The sequence below is a fragment of the Nerophis ophidion genome, linkage group LG05, assembly GCF_033978795.1.
Source record: "Nerophis ophidion isolate RoL-2023_Sa linkage group LG05, RoL_Noph_v1.0, whole genome shotgun sequence".
NCBI classification, from domain to species: Eukaryota; Metazoa; Chordata; class Actinopteri; order Syngnathiformes; family Syngnathidae; genus Nerophis; species Nerophis ophidion.
The window spans coordinates 77,648,267-77,671,401 of record NC_084615.1 but is presented as its reverse complement, the minus strand read 5'-3'; the positions used below and the strand labels follow the sequence as shown (position 1 = coordinate 77,671,401).

The 23,135-nt window shown below is 42.1% G+C and overlaps 1 protein-coding gene across 3 annotated transcripts in view; it reads left to right on the top strand.

The window, feature by feature from the left end:
* spon2a (spondin 2a, extracellular matrix protein) overlaps nucleotides 1-23,135 on the top strand; it is a 91,612-nt gene that overhangs the window by 37,794 nt on the left and 30,683 nt on the right. For all 3 annotated transcript variants that reach the window (XM_061902068.1, XM_061902071.1, XM_061902069.1), the window contains 2 exons: nucleotides 7,113-7,344; nucleotides 21,649-21,869. In XM_061902068.1, the coding sequence (XP_061758052.1) occupies nucleotides 7,113-7,344; nucleotides 21,649-21,869 (453 nt within the window). The remainder of the gene's footprint in view (nucleotides 1-7,112; nucleotides 7,345-21,648; nucleotides 21,870-23,135) is intronic.

Below are 23,135 nucleotides of genomic sequence, written 5' to 3'. Positions count from 1 at the left end.
TCAAATCAAGACTAAACTAAAGTGCACTTTTTGTACAAAACGCCACTACAATAGTTTAAAACAAATAAAGTGCACTTTTGTGCATGATGTCACACAAGATATTTCAATACCTGTCAAATAAAAATGAGCTGCATAATAGGAAATCAAATAGTGTATGTCTTTCACTTTTTAGTAGGTTCCTGCAGACGTTATCTCCTTCTGTTGTTGACTATTTTTTTCATACGTTGTTGATGTGTAAATGGTTGCTTTTGCATTTTGTGTGTACGTCACCGAACGGAGATGTTGACATGCGGAGTTTCAAGCACTCTTCATTCTCTAGTGGCTGACTTTTCAAAATTGCTACACATTAGCAGTGCTGCTACTTTTTGTAGCAACGCTTTTGCCGCATACTTTTGCCTGCTTTTTTTCTTGGGAATGAATTCTTCATTCATTTGTTACCACATTGCTAGCATCACAGCTAAGCTATGACATATCAAATCAAGACTAAACTAAAGTGCACTTTTTGTACAAAACGCCACTACAATAGTTTAAAACAAATAAAGTGCACTTTTGTGCATGATGTCACACAAGATATTTCAATACCTGTCAAATAAAAATGAGCTGCATAATAGGAAATCAAATAGTGTATGTCCTTCACTATGTGGTAGGTTCCTGCAGACATTATCTCCTTCTGTTGTTGACTATTTTTTTCATACGTTGTTGATGTGTAAATGGTTGCTTTTGCATTTTGTGGGTACGTCACCGAACGGAGATGTTGACATGCGGAGTTTCAAGCACTCTTCATTCTCTAGTGGCTGACTTTTCAAAATTGCTACACATTAGCAGTGCTGCTACTTTTTGTAGCAACGCTTTTGCCGCATACTTTTGCCTGCTTTTTTTCTTGGGAATGAATTCTTCATTCATTTGTTACCACACTGCTAGCATCACAGCTAAGCTATGACATATCAAATCAAGACTAAACTAAAGTGCACTTTTTGTACAAAACGCCACTACAATAGTTTAAAACAAATAAAGTGCACTTTTGTGCATGATGTCACACAAGATATTTCAATACCTGTCAAATAAAAATGAGCTGCATAATAGGAAATCAAATAGTGTATGTCTTTCACTTTTTAGTAGGTTCCTGCAGACGTTATCTCCTTCTGTTGTTGACTATTTTTTTCATACGTTGTTGATGTGTAAATGGTTGCTTTTGCATTTTGTGTGTACGTCACCGAACGGAGATGTTGACATGCGGAGTTTCAAGCACTCTTCATTCTCTAGTGGCTGACTTTTCAAAATTGCTACACATTAGCAGTGCTGCTACTTTTTGTAGCAACGCTTTTGCCGCATACTTTTGCCTGCTTTTTTTCTTGGGAATGAATTCTTCATTCATTTGTTACCACATTGCTAGCATCACAGCTAAGCTATGACATATCAAATCAAGACTAAACTAAAGTGCACTTTTTGTACAAAACGCCACTACAATAGTTTAAAACAAATAAAGTGCACTTTTGTGCATGATGTCACACAAGATATTTCAATACCTGTCAAATAAAAATGAGCTGCATAATAGGAAATCAAATAGTGTATGTCTTTCACTTTTTAGTAGGTTCCTGCAGACGTTATCTCCTTCTGTTGTTGACTATTTTTTTCATACGTTGTTGATGTGGAAATGTTTGCTTTTGCATTTTGTGGGTGCGGCACCGAACGGAGATGTTGACATGCGGAGTTTCAAGCACTCTTCATTCTCTAGTGGCTGACTTTTCAAATGGTGCTACACATTAGCAGTGCTGCTACTTTTTGTAGCAACGCTTTTGCCGCATACTTTTGTGCATGATGTCACACAAGATACTTCAATAACTGTCAAATAAAAATGAGCTGCATAATAGGAAATCAAATAGTGTATGTCCTTCGCTATGTGGTAGGTTACTTGCGGACATTATCTGCTTTTGTTGTTGAATATTTTTTTCATACGGTGTTGAAATGTTTGCCTCGGCATTTTGATGGTGTGGGTGTGTGGCGCCGAACGGAGATGTTGACATGCAGAGTAATCACTCTTCATTCTCTCGCAGGTGACTTTTCAAATGATGCTACATATTAGCAGTAATGATACTTTTTGTAGCAACGCTTTTGCCCCACACTTGACAAATTACGGTTGTCTGTTCGACAAATTCCCTCTTGAAGCCAGACCACCGCCAGACGATGGACCCCCTGCTGTTTTTATTGGGAATTAGGTCTTCCTTTATTTGTTACCAGATTCGCTCATCAAACACTTATTTGGAACAAATATCTTGTCTTTGTAGTGCATTCAACTGAATATGGGTTGAAAATGATTTGCAAATCATTGTATTCTGTTTATATTTACATCTAACACAATTTCCCAAGTCATATGGAAACGGGGTTTGTATGACAGGCGCAGTCGATTTTGGAGAAAATTAAAGGGTTTTAAGTGCGCATATAGTCCGGAAAATACGGTAGTATATATTTATTTTTATTTTTTTCTCATGGTTGCTCACATGCCCGCACAGGAAGACTAAAGGATTCCAATTTCTATGCTCATCCTCTTCATAGCAAACGCCGTCTTTTATTCCAGTGCAGGCCACGAATGCAGGTCTGCTCCTTCTAGGGTTATTAAATGATTGAGAGGCCGAGCCAACTGAAATATGCAGGGATCAAAGACACGCTCCTGCCTCAGTGCGCGGCTTATTGGAGGAAGTGAGCGCCAGTCAAAGATGGCGGCCGCAGCGTGGTCAGCCGCTGAGGTCAGTAGAGCAGCAGAGCAGACGGGATTTGCGTCTATCATTACGGATGTAGTCCATGTTGTCTTTTTTTGGGACGGACACACACACACACACTTGGCCCAGCCAAGGGGAATAGATGAATTCAAAAAAGGCGAAGAGGTTCAACAGGTTCACCCAGCTTAAAGAAGATAGAGGTGGTGTTATGTCAGCTCATAGGGAGATTTCAGTGTCAAGCCTCCGATTGATTGTCCCGTATCTGTTCTTCATGACATCGTTTTTATTTATCGCTGTCCACTTTTTGTTCCGGGGTGATGATTTTATGAGGGATGTATTCTAACAATAAATACTTCTGTTATTTTTAAATGGAAGAGAGCCTGACCACAGCCTGCAAATGAGAAAACAGCATCTCGTTTGGCATATTTGTTTAAAAGCAACACAACGCGGACGCCTAATAGACAATCCCTGCAGGATTTCACCATTATCGCACCAATTTACACATCCGTCCAATTGTAACGTTTCCCCGTTTCCATATGAGTTGGGAAATTGTGTTAGATGTAAATATAAACAGAATACAATGATTTGTGGACTTAAGATGTGACTTTAAGGTTGTACTACTTACGTATAAAATACTACACGGTCTAGCTCCAGCCTATCTTGCCGATTGTATTGTACCATATGTCCCGGCAAGAAATCTGCGTTCAAAGGACTCCGGCTTATTAGTGATTCCCAAAGCCCAAAAAAAGTCTGCGGGCTATAGAGCGTTTTCCGTTCGGGCTCCAGTACTCTGGAATGCCCTCCCGGTAACAGTTCGAGATGCTACCTCAGTAGAAGCATTTAAGTCTCACCTTAAAACTCATTTGTATACTCTAGCCTTTAAATAGACTCCCTTTTTAGACCAGTTGATCTGCCGTTTCTTTTCTTTTTCTTCTATGTCCCACTCTCCTTTGTGGAGGGGGTCCGGTCCGATCCGGTGGCCATGTACTGCTTGCCTGTGTATCGGCTGGGGACATCTCTGCGCTGCTGATCCGCCTCCGCTTGGGATGGTTTCCTGCTGGCTCCGCTGTGAACGGGACTCTCGCTGCTGTGTTGGATCCGCTTTGGACTGGACTCTCGCGACTGTGTTGGATCCATTATGGATTGAACTTTCACAGTATCATGTTAGACCCGCTCGACATCCATTGCTTTCCTCCTCTCCAAGGTTCTCATAGTCATCATTGTCACCGACGTCCCACTGGGTGTGAGTTTTCCTTGCCCTTATGTGGGCCTACCGAGGATGTCGTAGTGGTTTGTGCAGCCCTTTGAGACACTAGTGATTTAGGGCTATATAAGTAAACATTGATTGATTGATTGATTTGCAAATCATTTTCAACCCATATTCAGTTGAATGTAGGGATGCACCGATTAATCGGAAACCGAATATATTCGGCCGAATATGGCAAAAAAAGCCACATTCGACCTTCGGTGGAATGAGTTAAAAACAAGGCCGAATAGTGGCGTGTGACGCAATTTTTTGACGCGGTGACGTTGGGATATGTTGTGTACCTGTATAAGTGTATGAGGTTACAATGTTGTGTACCTGTATAAGTGTATGAGGTTACAAGCACACACTTATTGAGATTTAGTGGGGCCTCTGTTTACATTATTAGCCTGTTGTGTAGGCTACCTGTATAAGTGTATGAGGTTACAAGCACACACTTATTTGAGATTTACTTGAGCCTTCTGTTTACATTATTAGCATATCTACTGTGGCTAAGAAGACTTTTGCCAAAAGGACAACAATTCATTTGTTGTGGGTTTATCCACTTTAATGCGCTTTATTTTTTTTTTGGAATGCATGTTTTGTTTGAAGGCCTAATATAAATGAAAAACTTTGTGCTTTTTTTGAAAAGCAAAGACTACTGGAATATTAAAAAAATGTCAATATTCAATAAAAAAATACTCTATTTGAAAAACATGTCTAAATATTTATTCTAGGCTATTTATGCAATATTAAAAAAATTGTGAAAAACTGCATTCGGCCAAGCGTTTAAATTTTATTCGGCTTCGGCTTCGGCCACAAATTTTCATTTCGGAGCATCCCTAGTTTGACTCTGTCCTCCACCCTGAGCCAGCCCACTTTGTCGAAGTGGGTTGGATTGAGGTCTGATCTGGGGTGGAGGTCTAAAAGTCACCGGACTAGCTTGTTCTGGGATGTTTGGAGTCTAGATTTGAGGGTTTTGGAGGTTCTGGGGTAACCGAAAAAGGGTTGAATGAGAGTTCCCGCTAGAATCTTCAAGGTGCTTTTCTTAACCAGAGAGGAGATTCTGTAGAGGAATCTCGTTCTTTGGTTAACCTTTTTGATTACCCTGGTTGCCATTTTATCACAGGAAAGATTAGCCTCTAGAACGGAACCTAGGTAGGTGATCTCATCTTTCCTGGTAATAACAATGTCACCCACTTTTATAGTGAAGTCACTGACTTTAAGAAGGTTGATATGGGACCCAAACAGGATGGATTCCGTTTTAGCTAAGTGTATGGATTGGTTGTTGTCGGCGAGCCAGGTGCAGATATTAAGGAGTTCAGCACGGATGATAAAGTTATTATTGCTGCAGTTGACAGGAGGGGATTTGTGTTCTGAGCCTGGGTCATGTTGGTAGCGGGAAAACCTGTGAGTCATACTCCTTCGAGAGTTTCAAATGGAATCAGGAGAATAATAATAAAGTGAGAAGTGTGTCAGGCTTGCCCCTGACAGTTTGTCTATGTTTTAGTTTTTTTCTCTGCATTTGTCTGTTTCCTGTGTTTAGTATTTCCTGTCTTTTAGTTCCCGTCAAGTGCTCTTAATTTGTCAGCTTCCTGTCTTGTTCCCTGAGTGCTGTGTTCCTCCTCAGTGTTAGTATTTCCTGTCCTTAGTTCCTGTCTAGTGCTCTTATTTTGTCAGCTTCCTGTCTTGTTCCCTGAGTGCTGTGTTCCTCATCAGTGTTAGTATTTCCTGTCCTTAGTTCTTGTCTAGTGCTCTTATTTTGTCAGCTTCCTGTCTTGTTCCCTGAGTGCTGTGTTCCTCATCAGTGTTAGTATTTCCTGTCCTTAGTTCCTGTCTAGTGCTCTTATTTTGTCAGCTTCCTGTCTTGTTCCCTGAGTGCTGTGTTCCTCCTCAGTGTTAGTATTTCCTGTCCTTAGTTCCTGTCTAGTGCTCTTATTTTGTCAGCTTCCTGTCTTGTTCCCTGAGTGCTGTGTTCCTCATCAGTGTTAGTATTTCCTGTCCTTAGTTCTTGTCTAGTGCTCTTATTTTGTCAGCTTCCTGTCTTGTTCCCTGAGTGCTGTGTTCCTCATCAGTGTTAGTATTTCCTGTCCTTAGTTCCTGTCTAGTGCTCTTATTTTGTCAGCTTCCTGTCTTGTTCCCTGAGTGCTGTGTTCCTCCTCAGTGTTAGTATTTCCTGTCCTTAGTTCCTGTCTAGTGCTCTTATATTGTCAGCTTCCTGTCTTGTTCCCTGAGTGCTGTGTTCCTCATCAGTGTTAGTATTTCCTGTCCTTAGTTCTTGTCTAGTGCTCTTATTTTGTCAGCTTCCTGTCTTGTTCCCTGAGTGCTGTGTTCCTCATCAGTGTTAGTATTTCCTGTCCTTAGTTCCTGTCTAGTGCTCTTATTTTGTCAGCTTCCTGTCTTGTTCCCTGAGTGCTGTGTTCCTCCTCAGTGTTAGTATTTCCTGTCCTTAGTTCCTGTATAGTGCTCTTATTTTGTCAGCTTCCTGTCTTGTTCCCTGAGTGCTGTGTTCCCCTTCAGCTGCGGCTGATTGGCATCTGGCCACACCTGTTGCCAATCAGCCGGCTCCTATTCGTACCTCCTTTGTCTTGTGTCAGTTGCTGGATCATTGTATTGTCGTTGCCACATGTCACTCTTGTCATGCTACCTGTCGTGTCGTTTTGTTACAGCTACTACCTGTCATGCTACATTTTGTCCTGGTCGTTGTAGCGGTAAGCTGTTTCTGTTAGCATTAGTTATTTCCAGTTTTTTCTGTTTGCTATCCACTAGCTTCCATGCTAACGTTCCTTTTTGTTTCCTAGCTTACAGTGCTAGCTCCCTTAGTTTGTTGTTCCGCTCGCGTGCGTGCTTTTTGTTTGTTCTTGTTTACTTTTAATTAAATCATGTTTTCATATTCTATACCTGCCTCCGTCTCTGGATCTTGGGGTTCATTAACAAATAACTCTGACAAAGTGAGGACCACATATAGTCAATGAATGCCCGTCAAGTGAGCTGACTCACGTAAACTTAAGGATTTACAAGAAAAGCTGTGAAAACAAGGTCTGGAAATGGAAAATGTTGTTGTGTATGTGCAGGAATTTTCCGAACTATCCTGAGCAATTGGTATGGAAAGATGCATTCACTGAACCCTATTTCCCGTCTGCTTCTTTCAGATGATGTCATCGTCACGACACCTGAGCAGCAGCTGGCTGAGGCAGCTTCTGCCTGTACTTTTGAAGCTCTGCCTCGCTTTTGCTGGTCCACTGCGGCCCCTCAATGGAACCGAATGCACGGCCAAAGGCCCTGCTTCTTACATTGTGGTGTTTACGGGGCACTGGAGCCCGCAGGCCTTCCCCAAGCAGTATCCCCTCTTCCGGCCCCCTGCCCAGTGGTCCAAGCTCATAGGTGAGAACATACCGGAATATAAATACAACCTCGCTGACCTTTTCAATGTCCGATGGGTGTTGAATGTAAACAAACCTCTGCTATGTTGCAGTCACATATGGCGAGAGATTTATTGTTCACCGTTACTCAAACAGCAGATAGCTCAGCAACACTGAAAATAGCAAAGGGCAGACCGCTGCCAACCGTGAAAAAGTCTATATTCTTTTGATTGATTGATTGATTCTTTCATTGGTAGATTGCACAGTTTAGTACATATTCCGTACAATTGACCACTAAATGGTAACACCCCAATAAGTTTTTCAACTTGTTTAAGTCGGGGTCCACGTTAATCAATTCATGGTACAAATATATACTATCAACATAATACAGTCATCACACAAGTTAATCATCATAGTACATACATTGAATTATTTACATTATCTACAATCCGGGGGGTGGGATGAGGAGCTTTGGTTGATATCAGTACTTCAGTCAACAATTGCATCAACATTGAAACTGTTTAGGTCTTACTTAGTAGGATATGTACAGCCAGCAGAGAACATAGTGAGTTCACATAGCATAAGAACAAGTATATACATTAGAAGTACATTTGATTTTTTACATTAGGTTATTTACAATCCGGGGAGATGGAATGTGAATGGAGGAGGGTATTAGTAAAGTGAAGTGAAGTGAATTATATTTATATAGCGCTTTTCTCGAGTGACTCAAAGCGCTTTACATAGTGAAACCCAATATCTAAGTTACATTTAAACCAGTGTGGGTGGCACTGGGAGCAGGTGGGTAAAGTGTCTTGCCCAAGGACACAACGGCAGTCACGAGGATGGCGGAAGCGGGAATCGAACCGGCAACCCTCAAGTTGCTGGCACGGCCACTCTACCAACCGAGCTAAAGGGTTGAAGTTGCCTGGAGGTGTGGTTTTAGAGCGGTTTTGAAGGAATATAGAGATGCACTTACTTTTATACCTGTTGGGAGTGCATTCCACATTGATGTGGCATAGAAAGAGAATGAGTTAAGACCTTTCTTAGATCGGAATCTGGGTTTAACGTGGTTTGTGGCGGTCATTTACGTTAAGGAAGTAGTTTGACATGTACTTCGGTATCAGGGAGGTGTAGCGGATTTTATAGACCAGGCTCAGTGCAAGTTGTTTTACTCTGTCCTCCACCCTGAGCCAGCCCACTTTGGAGAAGTGGGTTGGAGTGAGGTGTGATCTGGGGTGGAGGTCTAAAAGTAACCGGACTAGCTTGTTCTGGGATGTTTGGAGTCTAGATTTGAGGGTTTTGGGGGTGCTGGGGTACCAGGAGGTGCAAGCGTAATCGAAAAAGAGTTGAATAAATGGGTTGTACTTGTAAAGCGCTTTTCTACCTTCAAGGTACTCAAAGCGCTTTGACACTACTTCCACATTTACCCATTCACACACACATTCACACACTGATGGAGGGAGCTGCCATGCAAGGCGCCAACCAGCACCCATCAGGACAAGGGTAAAGTGTCTTGCTCAGGACACAACGGACGTGACGAGGTTGGTACTAGGTGGGGATTGAACCAGGGACCCTCGGGTTGCGCACGGCCACTCTTCCACTGCGCCACGCCGTCCCTTAAAATGAGAGTTCCCGCTAGAATCTTCAAGGTGCTTTTGTTGACCAGAGAGGAGATTCTGCAGAGGAATGTCGTTCTTTGGTTGACCTTTTTGATTACCTTGGTTGTTGCCATTTTATCACAGGAAAGATTGGCCTCTAGAACGGAACCTAGGTAGGTGATCTCATCTTTCCTGGTGATAACAATGTCTACTATTTGTCAACAATTTTAAAGACGTCTCGTAGGTTGCACAATAGTGTATTGGAAGCACCAAATACTGGGCCCCATGTACAAGACTCCTGAAGGCCCTCCCCTACTGCACCGCGCCATACACACACACTTGATATAATAACATGTACCTTACTTTTCGGAGTATAAGTCGCTGCGGAGTATATGTCGCACCTGCCGAAAATTCATAATAAAGAAGGAAAAAAACATATATAAGTCGCACTGGAGTATAAGTCGCATTTTTGGGGGAAATGTATTTGATAAAACCCAACACCAAGAATAGACATTTGAAAGGCAATTTAAAATAAATAAAGAATAGTGAACAACAGGCTGAATAAGTGTAGGTTATATGAGGCATAAATAACCAACTGCTATGTTAACCTAACATATTATGGTAAGAGTCATTCAAATAACTATAACATATAGAACATGCTATACCTTTACCAAACTATCTCTCACTCCTAATCAATAAATCCCATGAAATCTTATACGTCTAGTCTCTTACGTGAATGAGCTAAATAATATAATTTGATATTTTACGGTAATGTGTTAATAGTTTCACACATAAGTCGCTCCTGAGTATAAGTCGCACTATGAAACTATGAAAAAAACTAAAACTTATAGTACGAAAAATACGGTAGTTCTAGCTATTAGGCTGTTGTAGTTTTTATATTTTCCATCCATCCATTTTCTACCGCTTATTCCCTTTTGGGGTCGCGGGGGGCGCTGGCGCCTATCTCAGCTACAGTCGGGCGGAAGGCGGGGTACACCCTGGACAAGTCGCCACCTCATCTCAGGGCCAACACAGATAGACAGACAACATTCACACACTAGGGCCCATTTAGTGTTGCCAATCAACCTATCCCCAGGTGCATGTCTTTGGAGGTGGGAGGAAGCCGGAGTACCCGGAGGGAACCCACGCAGTCACGGGGAGAACATGCAAACTCCACACAGAAAGATCCCGAGCCTGGATTTGAACCCAGGACTGCAGGAGCTTCGTATTGTGAGGCAGACGCACTAACCCCTCTGCCACCGTGAAGCCCGTTTTTATATTTTATTTATTTTTATTATTTTTTTATTATTATTATACTTTTATTTTTTTATTAATACACTGTAGCACTTTGAGGTTGTTTGCTCAATGTAACATTTCAGATTTAAACCACAGGTCCATCATTCGACTGGCAAACACGATAGTCCAGCATATCAGTCACCCACTACACAAATACACTACCACCAGGGCGCAGGTTCAGAACTATCAAATTCTGGAGGGCCCGCCTCTGGAAAAGCCTTATCCTTGCAGCTAGACGCCCTTAAAGTCCTACTGAAACCCACTACTAGCGACCACACAGTCTGATAGTTTATATATCAATGATGAAATATTAACATTGCAACACATGACAATACGGCCGCTTTAGTTTACTAAATTGCAATTTTAAATTTCCCGCGAGGTATCCTGTTGAAAACGTCGCGGAATGATGACCCGTGCGCGTGACGTCTCGGGTTGTAGCGGACATTATTTTCCAGCCCGATCCAAGCTATAAGTAGTCTGCTTTAATCGCATAATTACACAGTATTCTGGACATCTGTGTTGCTGAATCTTTTGCAATTTGTTCAATGAATAATGGAGACGTCAAAGAAGAAAGATGTAGGTGGGAAACGGTGCAATGCAGCTGCCTTTAGCAACACAAACACAGCCGGTGTTTCCTTGTTTAAAATTCTCGACGGTGAAGCTTTACTATGGAACAGAGCGGTCAAGCGAACATGGATCCCGACTACATGTCAACCGGCAGGTTTCGGTGAGAAAATTGTGGTAATAAATCGGCTCTTACCGTAGACATGAGCGGAGCTTGCGTCCTGCTGTAGCTGCGTGGTTTATAATAATAATAATAATGTATTAGATTTATATCGCGCTTTTCTATTATTAGATACTCAAAGCGCTCACAGAGAAGTGGGAACCAATCATTCATTCACACCTGGTGGTGGTAAGCTACAACAGTAGCCACAGCTGCCCTGGGGTAGACTGACGGAAGTGTGGCTGCCAGTTTCCGCCTACGGCCCCTTTGACCACCATCTATCATTCATTCATCATTCATTCACCAGTGTGGGCAAAGGGTGAAGTGTCCTGCCCAAGGACACAACGGCAGCGACTTGGATGTCAATAGGTGGGAAGCGAACCTGCAACCCTCAGGTTTCTGGCACGGCCGCTCTACCCACTACGCCATGCCGCTTCCCTCAGAGACACTGGCGGTCACCAGACCCGTGGCCACACCCCTCCGACTTTCAGGTACCATATAATCTCACTAAAACACAAGTACCACAATAGGCAGATAAGGGATTTTCTAGATTTATCCTAGTAAATGTGTCTAACAACATCTGAATCGCTCTCACTGCCCTCGCCTTCTTTTTTTTTTAATTTTTTTTTTCTAGTCCTTTACTCTCATTATCCTCATCCACGAATCTTTCATCCACGCTCAAATTAATGGGGAAATTGTCGCTTTCCCGGTCCGAATCGCTCTCGCTGCTGGTGGCCATGATTGTAAACAATGTGAGGATGTGAGGAGCTCCACAACCCGTGACGTCACACGCACATCGTCTGCTACTTCCGGTACAGGCAAGGCTTTTTTATTAGCAACCAAAAGTTGCGAAATTTATCGTGGATGTTCTCTACTAAATCCTTTCATTAAAATTAAGGCAATATCTCGAAATGATCAAGTATGACACATAGAATGGACCTGCTATCCCCGTTTAAATAAGAACATCTCATTTCAGTAGGCCTTTAACACTGTCTGACAAAGCCTGTAAATGTGTTGGTCATGTATGATGTCTTTTTGTTATTTTTGTTTTGTGATGTGTAATGTCTATTTATTTAAATGTAAGGCAGTGAAAATGAATTTCCCCAACAGGGACCAATAAATCTAAATCTAAATCTAATGTAAAGTGATTTTTACAAATAAAAATATATTATATGACCCCTTTAAAAATGCGCCTTATAATCTGGTGCGCCTTATATATGAAAATGGACCTGACTAAACCCGCTCATCGACAGTACGCCTTTTAATCCGATGCGCCCTATGGTTCGGAAAATACGGTACTATTATTATTATCATACGAAACAACAGGCTTTTTTTTATTTCCAAACCCTAATCAATCAATCAATCAATGTTTATTTATATAGCCCCAAATCACAAATGTCTCAAAGGACTGCACAAATCATTACGACTACAACATCCTCGGAAGAACCCACAAAAGGGCGAGGAAAACTCACACCCAGTGGGCAGGGAGAATTCACATCCAGTGGGACGCCAGTGACAATGCTGACTATGAGAAACCTTGGAGAGGACCTCAGATGTGGGCAACCCCCCCCCCCTCTAGGGGACCGAAAGCAATGGATGTGGAGCGGGTCTAACATGATACTGTGAAAGTTCAATCCATAGTGGCTCCAACACAGCCACGAGAGTTCAGTTCAAAGCGGATCCAAGACAGCAGCGAGAGTACCGTCCACAGGAAACCATCCCAAGCGGAGGCGGATCAGCAGCGTAGAGATGTCCCCAACCGATACACAGGCGAGCGGTCCATCCAGTACTTCATCCATAGGAGAAAAAAGAAAAGAAGCGGCAGATCAACTGGTCTAAAAAGGAGGTCTATTTAAAGGCTAGAGTATACAAATGAGTTTTAAGGTGAGACTTAAATGCTTCTACTGAGGTAGCATCTCCAACTGTTACCGGGAGGGCATTCCAGAGTACTGGAGCCCGAACGGAAAACGCTCTATAGCCCGCAGACTTGTTTTGGGCTCTAGGAATCACTAATAAGCCGGAGTCTTTTGAAGGCAGATTTCTTGCCGGGACATATGGTACAATACAATCGGCAAAATCTGGTGTTTTACTTGCCAACCTCGCCTTTAATTCAAAAGCACCACTTTGTTTAATGGAGTTTGGCCCTTCGTAGTCAACGACAGTCCGCCTTCATCCTCTTCCAATCCAAACCATCCAAATTGCCCGCTGACGGATATTATTTTTTGCTCTCCATGAAGTGTCAGTTCACGGCCTTGCTGTCAGCACGCACTTCTCGCACAAAGACACGATCGGTGGCGAGATGTTAATGAGCTAAGTGGCGAGACGCAGACGGCCTAAACGCTACCAGATGGCTTTCTGTGTTGCTCTAAACTGTCTCCCGCTTGTCCAGTAATATCTTTACTATTTCTCGATTACCCTCCATCCGTCTTTTTTCCCCCCCACATTTCCACTGGTTTACCACAGTACTGGCGATAAAGAGTGCTGGGGAGGTTTGGGGTTGAGCGAAGGTGGGTTGATGACTGTCGGGGCGTGGTGGGGTCAGACTCTGAGGAGAAGAAAGCTCATCCCTTGTTCCCCCCCTCCCAGTGATGGATGTCAGATGTGTGTGTCCATTTTTTGTTTGTGCCAGACTCGAGTTGTGCGTCACTGCCTGCGGCGACTGCGGCTGTCTTCCGTTTCGACCACTCTGGTCTTGCCAGAAAATGATGGCCTGTTGCATTTAGGTCAGGGGTGTCCAAAGTGTGGCCCGGGGGACATTTGCGGCCCGCAGCTAATGTTTTACCGGCCCGCAGCACATCATTCTAAAAATACTAAAATAAATATATATTTTTTAAACATTAAAAAGTGGAATAAAAGAGCAAATAGGTGAAATGCAACGAGAAAAAGTTGCATTGTCGACTCTAATAACACCATTTTTTAAATTATTTCTCCAAAAATAATAATGAATAAAAATCAATGTTGCTATAAATTATTGATCGATTTAAGGACAAAAAGGACATAAATACAACAAATATAAAAATATGAAAATTAGAAGAATAAAATCAATACTAATTATATCAATTTTTTTCCATTTCTACCGCTTATTCCCTTTCGGGGTCGCGGGGGGCGCTGGCGCCTATCTCAGCTACAATTGGGCGGAAGGCGGTGTACACCCTGGACAAGTCGCCACCTCATCGCAGGGCCAACACAGATAGACAGACAACATTCACACTCACATTCACACACTAGGGACCATTTAGTGTTGCCAATCAACCTATCCCCAGGTGCATGTCTTTGGAAGTGGGAGGGGCCTATCCCCAGGTGCATGTCTTTGGAAGTGGGAGGAGCCTATCCCCAGGTGCATGTCTTTGGAGGTGGGAGGGGCCTATCCCCAGGTGCATGTCTTTGCAAGTGGGAGGAAGCCGGAGTACCCGGAGGGAACCCACGCATTCACGGGGAGAACATGCAAACTCCACACAGAAAGATCCAGAGCCTGGATCTGAACCCAGGACTGCAGGACCTTCGTATTGTGAGGCAGACGCACTAACCCCTCTTCCACCGTGAAGCCCGAATAAAAATCAATGTTGCTATAAATTATTGATCGATTTAAGGACAAAAAGGACATAAATATAACAAATATAAAAATATGAAAATTAGAAAAAAAAATTAAATACTAATTATATACTAATACTAATTATACTAATTATACCAGGGGTCGGGAACCTTTTTGGCTGCTAAAAACGTATTTCCCTAAGAGCCATATAACATTTTTTTTAACACTGAACACAACTAAACGCGTCCATTTTTAATTAAGACCAACATTTCTAGAGTATAATAGGTCTCTTATTCTTTGTAATAACATTGTTATTCTGAAGCTAACTGTGGAGGGGGCGTGGCCTGCGGGCCTGCAGCAGAGCAGGATGTTGCCAGGACCGGCCTCGAAATCAGCGACAGGTGCGTAGAAGGCCCACCTGGGCCTTGTTACCTAATCACCTTTCGCTCTGTTATAAGCATCAGCCAGGAGGAGAGACAGGGTTGGGGCTGGAGCCAGAGCGCGAGTGAGGACGAAAGAGAAAAAGACAATTGCTGGAAAGCAACTGAGAGAAAAATAAAATAAAACAACATTGTAACCCTAAAACAGGCTCTTGGTGGTCTGAAGAACCCCCAGGAGGGCAAGCCCCACACCAACCAATAATAAATAAATTACTTCTTACCATTAATGCAACTTCTTGAACATCAAAAAGCATGAGTATGTTTTATATTTTGAACGTTATTTTTAACACTGTGATTACAAGTGGAATTATTCATTACTTATCGTGTTAAGCAACGTCAGCTCAGATTTATCCGAGAGCCAGATGCAGTCATCAAAAGAGCCATTAAAGCTAAATATTTTAAAATGTATTTCCGTGAGAGCCATATAATATTTTTTAACACTGAATACAACTAAATGTGTGCATTTTTAAGTAAGACCAACATGTTTGGAGTATAATACATCTCCTATTCTTTTTAATAACATTCTTATTCCGAAGTTAACCAATAATAAATCAAATACTTCTTACCATTAATGCGACTTCTTGAACAAGTCTGGTAGAAAACGGATGGATGGATAAAATGCATGAGAATGTTTTATATTTTGAACGGTATTTTTAGCACTGTGATTACGAGCGGAATTATTCATAATTATCGTGTTTTTAGACAGGGGTGTCCAAACTTTTTCCACTGAGGGCCGCACACTGAAAAATCAGAGCAAGCGGGGGCCATTTTCATTATTTTTATTTTAAAAACCAATACAATATATGTATAAAAAATATACATTCAGGCCTCCACTCAGTTATGATCCCGGGGACCCCAAAGGGTTTTGGTAAAAAAAAAATATTAAAAATGTGTCATTATTCAGTATTATAATTTTTATTATTAAGCAAGTTTTAAATCTCTAGATAAACATTAGAAAAAACACAAAATATGCAATATTTTCCCCCAATAACTATTTAAGGTGGAATATTTGAGATTATATAATAATTGGAACCTTAATTTTGGATTTATATTCATAATTATTTTTGGAGCAATGACACTTAAAAACAAATCACACTAAAATAATTGGGACTCCAAAAGTGTCCTAATTATTAAAGTGTTAAAAAGTACATGAGAAATGTTATTTACCGTTTACTTTCAACACAATAATCTCGAGATCAACTTCAGATATATCCATCAATTTTAAGTTTTATTGTTGTTTATGTTTTGTTTGGTTGTTTTAGGTGATTCTTAAAAAAAACACAAAAAAAACCCTCTCTTTTTTATATGGCAAAACACAAAATATGCAACATTTTCCCCAAAAAGATATCTCAAAGTGGAATATTTAATGTGATGTAATCGAAGCCTTGAATAAGTCAAAATTTCAAAATGACATTGATTTTGATTCATTATTATTTTTTAAAGAAAGAAACAGCCTGCATGGCAGCTTTGTGTTATAAGAGTAAACATTGCAACAATTTCTTGTTACATTTCCCCTGTTTGCTCTTTTATACCTGTTTTTAATTTTTTTTAAATTATATTCTGAAAATGTGCAGTGGGGCCGTTAAAAAAATGACCCGCGGGCCGCACTTTGGACACCCCTGTGTTAAGCAATGCCAGCTAACATTTATCTGAGAGCCAGATGAAGTCATCAAAAGGGCCACATCTGGCTCTAGAGCCATAGGTTCCCTACCCCTGAATTATACTATTGATTGTTATTATAAATATACTAAACCAATTACAATATATTATCGACTCGGTAAAGAATCTGGGTGTTATCTTCCACCCAACTCTCTCCTTTGAGTCACACATTAAAAGCGTTACTAAAACGGCCTTCTTTCATCTCCGTAATATCGCTAAAATTCGCTCCATTTTGTCCACTAAAGACGCTGAGATCATTATCCATGCGTTTGTTACGTCTCGTCTCGATTACTGTAACGTATTATTTTCGGGTCTCCCCATGTCTAGCATTAAAAGATTACAGTTGGTACAAAATGCGGCTGCTAGACTTTTGACAAGAACAAGAAAGTTTGATCACATTACGCCTGTACTGTATATACCTTTATATACATATATACATACATACATATATACCTATACTGTATATACCTTTATATACATATATACATACATATATACCTATACTGTATATACCTTTATATACATATATACATACATATATACCTGTACTGTATATACCTTTATATACATATATACATACATATATACCTTTATATACATATATACATACATATATACCTATACTGTATATACCTTTATATACATATATACATACATATATACCTGTACTGTATATACCTTTATATACATATATACATACATATATACCTATACTGGCTCACCTGCACTGGCTTCCTGTGCACTTAAGATGTGACTTTAAGGTTTTACTACATACATATAAAATACTACACGGTCTAGCTCCATCCTATCTTGCCGATTGTATTGTACCATATGTCCCGGCAAGAAATCTGCGTTCAAAGGACTCCGGCTTATTAGTGATTCCCAAAGCCCAAAAAAAGTCTGCGGGCTATAGAGCGTTTTCCGTTCGGGCTCCAATACTCTGGAATGCCCTCCCGGTAACAGTTCGAGATGCCACCTCAGTAGAAGCATTTAAGTCTCACCTTAAAACTCATTTGTATACTCTAGCCTTTAAATAGACTCCCTTTTTAGATCAGTTGATCTGCCGCTTCTTTTCTTTTTCTCCTATGTCCCACTCTCCCTTGTGGAGGGGGTCCGGTCCGATCCGGTGGCCATGTACTGCTTGCCTGTGTATCGGCTGGGGACATCTCTGCGCTGCTGATCCGCCTCCGCTTGGGATGGTTTCCTGCTGGCTCCGCTGTGAACGGGACTCTCGCTGCTGTGTTGGATCCGCTTTGGACTGGACTCTCGCGACTGTGTTGGATCCATTATGGATTGAACTTTCACAGTATCATGTTAGACCCGCTCGACATCCATTGCTTTCCTCCTCTCCAAGGTTCTCATAGTCATCATTGTCACCGACGTCCCACTGGGTGTGAGTTTTCCTTGCCCTTATGTGGGCCTACCGAGGATGTCATAGTGGTTTGTGCAGCCCTTTGAGACACTAGTGATTTAGGGCTATATAAGTAAACATTGATTGAATGATTGATTGATGACTTATTTTGAACCTTTTTTAAGACTAAAACCCTTTTGGGTTCTTAAAGGCCTACTGAAATGAGATTTTCTTATTTAAACGGGGATAGCAGGTCCATTCTATGTGTCATACTTGATAATTTCACAATATTGCCACATTTTTCCTGAAAGGATTTAGTAGAGAACATCGACTATAAAGTTCACAACTTTTGATCGCTAATTAAAAAAGCCTTGCCTGTACCGGAAGTAGCAGACGACGTGCGTGTGACGTCACGGGTTGTGGAGCTCCTCACATCCTCACATTGTTTATAATCATGGCCACCAGCAGCTAGAGCGATTCGTACTGAGAAAGTGAAAATTTCCCCATTAATTTGAGTGAGGATGAAAGATTCATGGATGAGGATAGTGAGAGTGAAGGACTACAAGAAAAAAAGAAAAGACGAGGGCAGTGGGAGCGATTCAGATGTTATTAGACACATTTACTAGGATAATACTGGAAAATCCCTTATCTGCTTATTGTGTTACTAGTGTTTTAGTGAGATTATATAGTCATACCTGAAAGTCGGAAGGGTGTGGTGACCGCCAGTGTCTCTGAGGGAAGCCACGGAGGAGCCAAGAAAGTCGCAGCTGTCTCTTGGATAGGAAGGAACGACACAAGCTCCGCTCATGTTTACGGCCAGAGCCAACTTTTTACCACAATTTTCTCACTGAAACCTACCGGTTGACATGTGGTAGAGAACCATGTTCGCTTGACCGCTCTGTTCCATATTAAAGCTTCACCGTCATCTTTAGGGGAACACCCGCTGTGTTTGTGTTGCTGAAGGCAGCCGCAATACACCACTTCTCACCTACATCTTTCTTCTTCGATGTCTCCATTATTAATTTAACAAATTGCAAAAGATTCAGCAACACAGATGTCCAGAATACTGTGTAATTATGCGATAAAAACAGACTACTTATAGCCGTGATCGGTGCTGGAAGAACATGTCCGCTACCACCGGTGATGTCATCATTCCGCGACGTTTTCAATTTAAAATTGCAATTTAGTAAACTAAAGCGGCCGTATTGGCATGTGTTGCAATGTTAATATTTCATCATTGATATATAAACTATCAGACTGCGTGGTCGCTAGTAGTGGCTTTCAGTAGGCCTTTAAGACCTAACTTGAGGGAGCCCCAACAATTAAAAAAAATAATAAAAAGTGTATATTGTATTGGTTTTGAACATGAAAAAATATCAACTTGGACCCCGCGTGCTTTGATTTTTCAGTGGAAAAAGTTTGGACACCCCTGATTTTGGTAGAGGGGGTGTCAAGATGTTCGGGGAAGTAGTTTGAGGTTCCTTTCATTCGAGGCTCAAGGACACTGCGGAAAAATTACTAGAGTACGGGAAGCCCTGACATCTTAGTGGGGCTTAGAAAAAAAACAAAAAACGTGACGTGTTATCACATTTCAAGGTCCTGATGCTTGTGGGAGTCTACTTGGAATGGAAATGCAATTATGGGCATAAGTAATGACAGTGCAGGGAGAAACAGGATAGTGTGTAAAGTGTCCTGGTGCCGTTGTGTGTGTGCTTCGATGTGGCATGTGCATTAATACATGTGTCAAGACTGTTTAAGTATGACCGTGTGTGTGTGTGTGTGTGTGTGTGTGTGTGTGTGTGTGTGTGTGTGTGTGTGTGTGTGTGCATAGGCAACCCTGCAAAGTGAGGTAAGGCAGAACCATCAGAGCATTTGTCAGCGTGTTTCTGGCTAACCCGACTCTGGCCTTAGAACCACAAGCTCAGGCCAGTGGTTCTGCGGTTTCCAATAAGGAGCGCCAGTTGAGCCTAAATACGAGCCTCTTTATAGAGAACCAGAACTAAATTTGACAATGTGAAATTATTGTGTTTGCTTAGAGGGGAACTCCACTTTTTCGGGAATTATGCCTATGGTTCACAATCATTATGAGAGACAGGAACTCACGTCTTTTTTATTTATTTATTTTTTTCAGGATATTAAGGATGATAAAAATGCTTGAATGAACACTTGATGGATACCGTATTTTACCGCTAATTATTTTAAAACCTCTTCTCACAAGGCATGCGGTAAAATTAGGCCTGCGCTTATGAATTTGAGTGTGATGTAAGGATACCGGGTTTCACGGTGGCAGAGGGGTTAGTGCGTCTGCCTCACAATACGAAGGTCCTGCAGTCCTGGGTTCAAATCCAGGCTCGGGATCTTTCTGTGTGGAGTTTGCATGTTCTCCCCGTGAATGCGTGGGTTCCCTCCGGGTACTCCGGCTTCCTCCCACCTCCAAAGACATGCACCTGGGGATAGGTTGATTGGCAACACTAAATGGTCCCTAGTGTGTGAATGTTGTCTGTCTATCTGTGTTGGCCCTGTGATGAGGTGGCGACTTGTCCAGGGTGTACGCCGCCTTCCGCCCGATTGTAGCTGAGATAGGCGCCAGCGCCCCCCGCGACCCCGAAAGGGAATAAGCGGTAGGAAATGGATGGATGGATAAATGTAAGGATACCATCATGAAAAGCACATTTAGTAAAGAAAAAAACGTTATTATGGTCTTACCTTTACGGCATAGCTCGGTTGGTAGAGTGACCGTGCCAGCAACTTGAGGGTTGCAGGTTCGATTCCCGCTTCCGCCCTCCTAGTCACTGCCGTTGTGTCCTTGGGCAAGACACTTTACCCACCTGCTCCCAGTGCCACCCACACTGGTTTAAATGTAGTTGTTTGTGTGCCATGTTGTTCCAGACCACAGCAAACATTACCTAGCTTGCCAAAGATTGTACTAAATTTATTAAAAGAAGACAGCCTGCCGATTCCTTTAACTTGGATACACACACCTTTACCTTTGGCCATTAAAAGACAGTAATTTCCAGGAGTTATTTCACCTTTTGAGTAGCATCTGATTTACTAATGGTTTCTATCCATCCATCCATCCATCTTCTTCCGTTTATCCGAGGTCAGGTCACGGGGGCAACAGCCTAAGCAGGGAAACCCAGACTTCCCTCTCCCCAGCCACTTCGTCCAGCTCTTCCTAATGTTGTAAAAATGTGTAGAATAAATATATAACATTTCAACATTTCTATCAATGAAGATTTTCTTCAGCCTGCGACACATAGTCATTTTGATAGTAGGCTATAATAGCTAATATAGACACTTACGTCATGTGTTGCCTTCATTATAACACTTATTGGTTTTTTTGTAATCTCGGTCCAATGTGGCTCGTTCAGCGTTTTGGGTTGCTGAGCCCTGGTATAGTAAATGATATGCAAAATTCCCCCCAAAAAGAGGCATTGAGGGTTTACTGTTTAAAAAACGAGGGTTTTGGAATAGTTGCAGTAAAGCCATTTGGTTTTTATCCGAACAGGATGGAGAAAATATTCAATTATACAGGAGCAGTGCATTTCTGAGAATGATCTGTTTAAATGCAGGAAGTTGGAGGCAGCCATCGAAATACTTACAAACTCCAGCGCGATGGAAATGATCTCAGCGTCTGGCAGAGGCTCTGTGGTCCTTCTCTGACACTGGGAAGCGTTCCAACGGGGGAGAATCTCACTGCTGTCTTGTATGTCGTTCTCTCTCTAGCGGTGAGCCATAATCGCCATTTTCGGCTGTGGGAGGAGGATTCTCCGGCCAGTGAAGGGGTGCAGAACTTTGCTGAACTCGGAGTTACGGTGGAGCTGATGAAGGCGGCCAAGGATGCTAGGAGGAGACGCTCAGTCGGCGCCATGTACCGGACGGCCGGCATCCCTAACGGAATTGGGCACAGCTCCACGGAGCTGCTCATGCAGCCCAGGAGCTCACTGGTACTTCAACTCATTCACGACAGCACACACTGGGTTGGATTAGATTAGATTAGATAGTACTTTATTTATTCCGTCAGGAGAGTTCCTTCAGGAAAATTACAATTTTCAGCACAATCCCATTCAAGATCAGACAAACATTAAAGGGAGACAGAACAGGATCGCTGACGGGTCTGCCGGCTTCCAGCGCCCCTTACAAAAAAAGATGAGATACAGGTAAACAAGGGGGGGAGAAAAAAATAGAAGATTAAAACAAAATTAAAAAAATCGGTCTTAGCCTGGGCCCTGGAGAGGGGGTGCAGACTGAGGCCAAGGGAAAAAAACAACAACTCATAGCTATAGTACACATCCCTCTTACATGTGTGTAAGAGGGAAACATCAAACATCAAAGAACACATAGGACATTAAAGACATTAAAGCAGCAGATACAAGCAGACACTTCTACATACAGCTATGAATAAAAAGTAAAAGAAACATATCCACTGTGGTGGCCTCTGCGGTGTTCCACGCCATCGTCTGCTGGGGTGGAGGGAACATGGCCAGAGACAGGAGCAGACCCAACAAAGCAACCAAGACAGCCGACTCCACTCTCGGCCAGTGTCCAGTCCGCATGGATGAGCGAGGATACGTCCAAGGAGACTAGAGGGTTAGACGCTTCCGCCAAATCGTGTCGTTCAATTTAAAACGGTACGGCTTGGAACAGTAAACTTGTGTTTCTACCGCAGCGATATATGTTATATCGATACACGATCCGCCTGTCGATCTCACCATACCATGCACTCTTCCCTCACTCGGGAACAAAACTCTGAGGTATACTTGAACTCCTCCACTTGGGGCAAGATCTCCCCCACAACCTGGACATGGCACTCCACCCTTTTCCGGGCGAGAACCATGGACTTGGACTTGGAAAGTATAAAGTACAGTGGGGCAAAAAAGTATTTAGTCAGCCAGCGATGGTGCAAGTTCTCCCACTTAAAATGATGACAGAGGTCTGTAATTTTCATCATAGGTACACTTCAACTGTGAGAGACAGAATGTGAACAAAACATCCAGGAATTCACATTGTAGGAATTTTAAAGACTTTATTTGTAAATGATGGTGGAAAATAAGTATTTGGTCAACCATTCAAAGCTCTCACTGATGGAAGGAGGTTTTGGCTCCAAATCTCACGATACATGGCCCCATTCATTCTTTCCTTAAAGGGGAACATTATCACAATTTCAAAAGGGTTAAAAACAATAAAAATCAGTTCCCAGTGGCTTGTTGTAG